We start from the raw sequence: 5296 nt of genomic DNA on the forward strand, positions 1-5296 counted from the left end.
GCCAAAGGTTGTTTTTTCAATCCATGGTTTAAAGCGATCTCCCCCTACAATACCCACCTACCAGAATAATATTTTCACGAAGAAATTTTGGGATGATTTTGTTTAGCAGACCTGGCAACCCTGACTACCAGTTTGACACTTCAAAAAGTTCATAAAGAGATATTAAACAGCATTTTAATATATTTTAAAAAATAAATTACTGTAATCATTTACCCAACCGTAGGTTGTTCCAAACCTTTCATTCATCTTCAGAACACAAATGAAGATATTTTAATGAAATCTGTGAGACTTCTATTGCTCCATTGACAGTCTACGCAACAATTACCACCAGTGTTGCCAAGTCCATGATTTTAGTGCATAATTCGGCTACTTTTACACTGTTGCCACAGGTTGTTTTTTCAATCCACGGGTTAAAGCGATCTCCCCCTACAATACCCACCTACCAGAATAATATTTCCATTGAGAAATATTGGGATGCGGAGAAAAGTAGGGTTGATTTTGTTCCACAGACCTGGCAACCGTGACTTCCACTTTGACACTTTTGACAAAGTTGATAAAGAGATGTTTAATCTGAGAGATTTGCCCCTCTATTGATGGTCTACGCAACAACTACCACAAGTGTTGCCAAGTCCATAGTTTTCATGCATAATTCGACTACCTTTACACTATTTTTTTATTCCACGGGTTAAAGAGATCTCCTCCTTCAATACCCACCAACCAGAATAGTATTTCCACGGAGTGAAAAAATTAGGAAAAAAGTTCGGCTGATTTTGTTTTGCAGACCTGGCAACCCTGACTACCACTTTGACACTTCAAAAAGATCATAAAAAAAGATATTAAACAGTGTTTTAATAGATTTAATAGTTAAAGGGAAATTAAATTTATGACATCGTTTACTTTTTACTCATCTTCGGAACACAAAGACATTTTTAATGAAACCTTAGAGATTTGTCCCTTTATTGACAGCGTTACCATCTACCACCAGTGTTGCCAAGTCTATGGTTTTTCCGCATAATTGGGCTACTTTTACACTGTTGCAACAGGTTGTTTTTTAGTCCATGGGTTAAAGTGATCTTCCCGTCCAACACCCACCCACCGGAATGCGATTTCCATTGGGAGAAAAAAAAGTTGGGCTGATTTTAGTATCGCAGACCTGGCAACCCTGACTACCATTTTGATGCTTCAGAAAGTTCATAAAGATATTATTGAACTTTATTCACATATAAACAATAACTAACACACATCATGGCAAATGGAAGTTGTGTGAATCAATAAAGTTGATTCTTGAGTAAAGCAGGCACATTTGAGCTTTCATAAGAAGTAGTGAGGTTTGTGCGTCAAGCAAGTTTAGTTGAACTTCTGTTAATGTTTCATGAATGTAAGTCTAAATTAAATGAATTTATCTTATAAAGCATTCAAATCTTATTGGAAAATATGGAATAAACCACTAAATTCATTCTTTTTGAAGGATCAAAGTAGTCAGGGTTGCCAGGTCTGCAAAATAATTTCAGCTCAATTTCCATTTGGAGACCAATCATAGCTTTTGCCCAGTTTTTCTCTGTCAGGGGGTCCCATCCATCGAAATAGCATTCTGGAGTAACCCATGGACTAAAAAACAACCCGCAGCAACAGTATAAATACAGCCCAATTCCGCTGGAAAAAACGCAGACTTGGCAACACAGGTCACAGTTGTATACACCGTCAATGGAGGAACAGAAATCTCTCAGATTTAATTGAAAATATGTTCATTTGTGTTCCAAAGATGAACAAAAGTATTACAGGTTTGGAACGACATAAAGTGTGAGTAAACTTTTGGCTGAACTCTCCATTTAATCTAAAATGCATTCATTTCTGCAGAGCTCCAGGGTTATTTCCTGCATGCTCGTCCTCCCCCGCGTTTCCATGTGCAGCTGTTTTTTGAGTGCTGTGACCCCTCCGCAGACAAGAAATCCCTGACGGTGCAGGTAACGACCTTTGACCTTTTCATTCACTCTTACAAGAAATATTGGCCTCTACATGACTAAACACAGCTGTACTTCTTCTGTCCTACAGGTGGAGCCGCTGTTTGCCCGTCAGCTGCTGCTGCTCCTCCAGCAGGGTGGCATGAACTACATGAGGAGCACCCATGAACTGTCACCTTTGACCCCTGAGCATTTTTACCCCACCCACCAAGAGTATCCTGTCATCAGCGAACACCAGACGCATGGCAACTTCATACAAGAGTGACCCTAAAAGCGTTACAAGACACTTCAAGACACCAATTTATTGATATATGGTTAATAATATTAATAAACTGTTGCCAAGCCATGTTAGCAATTCAATGCATTAAAACAGAGTTTGAAAATCAATTAATCAATCAAGGGAAAAATGCTTTATAAATATATTTTATATAGATATATATGAAAAATCATTCAAAAAAAAATGATGAAATAAATTAAGAAATATTTCTGTGACTTTAATCATGTTTATGTTTTTGTGCTTTATATTTTACTTTCTCTGCTTGTACTGTTTTTATGTTGTAAACTGTGATTCAACAGCGTCTCAGGGACAAAATCAGTTCAAAATAAATGTATTTCTTTGTGTTTCTGGAATAAAATATCCACATAATACTGTAAACGGGACCTAACATTTTAAAAACATTGTATGTGAAACTATATATTATGTGGTGATAAACATTTCAGGAACTACTTTGCAATCAAATAAACAATACACAAGTGTATTTCTAACAAAGGTTAAGAAATGCTGTAAGAATAACTAATGTTAAGAAATGAGTGCTTATTGTCAAATGTTAAAAAGTATTAAGATGCTGTAAAAGGAAATTCCAAGACTTACAAGGACTGTTTAGGCACTACTTTTTTGATTTTCAAGGACTTCAATCAAAAATCTCACTTATCAAACAATGTCTCATATTTCAAATTCTAAAAAGCGATAAATTAAAATATACTAATAAAACAAATTAATAAGAAAAATAAAAGTGAAAGAAAGATTTGCGAACCCACTCCAAAATCCTGATCTAAAGAATATCACTCGCAATACATGCAGCAAAGTGCTGATCTGAGTCAAATGATTTGTGTTTCGTGCTCTGAAGTTCAGATCTTAACCAAAAGATTTGCAAACCTGCTCCAAAGTTACGATCTAAATCAAATGATTTGTGATTTCAAGTACTGATCTGAATCAAACTATTCGCGATGCATGATTATTTCTTGCAATTTTGACATTTTTCTTAGAAGTGCAAGTTTATTTTTCTAAATTGTTTCTTAGAAATGCAAGTTTATTTTATGCAATTCTGCAATTTAGTTTATTAAGTTAATAATTCAGTTTATTTTTGGCTATTTTGACATTATTCTTAGACGAATTCTAACTCTTTTCTTAGAAATGCAATTTCATTTCTCACAATTCTAACTTAGAATTCCATTGAGAGATTTAAACTTAAGACTGTACGACCTTAATTGTGTGTGTCTGATTAGGAAAACATACCCAATTTGCAGTGCTGAGGGTCCTCCAGAACAGGTTTGAAAACCCCAGAGTTAAAGTATTTGAGTCCAGCTGGACTAGAATCAGTGTAATTAGTTGTAACGGCGTGAGGCGCTCATTCTCTGTGGTAGTTGAGGACTGGAAATGATGACTGTTAGCGGCCGGTTTGACTCTTTCATGTTTTATTTTATTTTATTTTGAGAATTGCTAGTTTATTTCTAACAAGTGTAACTTTATTTCTTGCAATTTTGACATTTTTCTCAGAATTGCAAGTTTATTTATTTTTTTTAATTTTGACATTTTTCTCAGAATTGCAAGTTTATTTTTTTTAATTTTGACATTTTTCTCAGATTTGCAAGTTTATTTATTTTTCTAATTTTGACATTTTTCTCAGAATTGCAAGTTTATTTTTTTAATTTTGACATTTTTCTCAGAATTGCAAGTTTATTTTTTTTAATTTTGACATTTTTCTCAGAATTGCAAGTTTATTTATTTTTTTTAATTTTGACATTTTTCTCAGAATTGCGAGTTTATTTTTTTTTAATTTTGACATTTTTTTCAGAATTGCAAGTTTATTTTTTTAATTTTGACATTTTTCTCAGAATTGCAAGTTTATTTATTTTTTTTAATTTTGACATTTTTCTCAGAATTGCGAGTTTATTTTTTTTAATTTTGACATTTTTTTCAGAATTGCAAGTTTATTTTTTTAATTTTGACATTTTTCTCAGAATTGCAAGTTTTTTTGTTTTTTTTAATTTTGACATTTTTCTCAGAATTGCGAGTTTATTTTATTTTTTTTAATTTTGACATTTTTCTCAGAATTGCGAGTTTATTTTTTTGACATTTCTCTCAGAATTGCAAGTTAATTCTTTTTTTTTAATTTTGACATTTTTCTTAGAATTGCAAGTTTATTTTTCACAAATTCTAACTTTTTCTTAGAATTGCAAGTTTTGGTGGAAAATTTGCACGGTGGCCGGTGGGTGAAGCGAGTTTACCCGCCACAACACAAAATCACCCGCATTTGGCTAGTGGCGGGTGCTAATTTCCATCCCTGATCTGAATCAAACTATTCGCGATACACGATTTGAAATCCCGATCTAAATCAAATGATTCACGATACACGAAGTTCCGATCTAAGTCAAATCGTTCCCGTTTTGAAAGTACCAATTTGAATCAAAGGATTTTGCGATACACAATTTGAAGTCCCGATCTAAATCAAATGATTCACGATATACAAAGTCCAGATCCAAGTTAAATTGTTCACGATCTGAAAGTACCTATCTGAATCAAATGATTTTGCGATACACAATTTGAAGTACAAAAGGCAGGTGTTTGAATCAATCAGAGCGGCTCCAGCGTAAATTACTCAATCAATTGATTCGTTTCACCTGTTCCTCTTTTCGCCTCTTCAGCCATGTTTTCACGACACTGTCAGTACTACTACTGGGGGGTGTTCCATAAAACAAGTTTACCAAATAAGTCAAGCTTATTTTAGTTAGTCTGACTTATTGTCACTTGGTTTGGCTCAAAATAAGTCAGACTAACTGAAATAAGCCTGACTTATTTGGTAAACTTGTCTTTATGGAATACCCCCCTGGCTTAGCTTGCTAGTTTTATGACATAAACTGAAAAAAGCAAAAAACGTATATTGTTTTTTTTTAAACTGTTGTTTCAAGTACCTCTTCAGGAATATAGTTATTTTAATGGGGTTTCCATGCTTTAAATTTCAAAAAGTCAAATTCAAAGAACTCTGGTATTAAAAGAACAAATATTTGCGTTAAATGAATATTCAATCATTGAAACAGGAGTCATTTATCTCTTC

At 33.6% G+C, this 5296-nt stretch overlaps 1 protein-coding gene across 1 annotated transcript in view; it reads left to right on the top strand.

Moving 5' to 3' along the window:
- Positions 1 to 2226, top strand: part of LOC141348581 (interferon regulatory factor 4-like) — a gene marked incomplete at its 5' end in the record, with an annotated part of 7224 nt that extends 4998 nt beyond the window's left edge. The window contains 2 exons of the mRNA XM_073852857.1: positions 1858 to 1964; positions 2053 to 2226. Coding sequence (XP_073708958.1) covers positions 1858 to 1964; positions 2053 to 2226 — 281 coding nt within the window. The remainder of the gene's footprint in view (positions 1 to 1857; positions 1965 to 2052) is intronic.
- Between the last annotated feature and the right edge of the window lie 3070 nt (positions 2227 to 5296).

This window comes from Garra rufa, chromosome 13 (assembly GCF_049309525.1).
Source record: "Garra rufa chromosome 13, GarRuf1.0, whole genome shotgun sequence".
Taxonomy (NCBI): domain Eukaryota; kingdom Metazoa; phylum Chordata; class Actinopteri; order Cypriniformes; family Cyprinidae; genus Garra; species Garra rufa.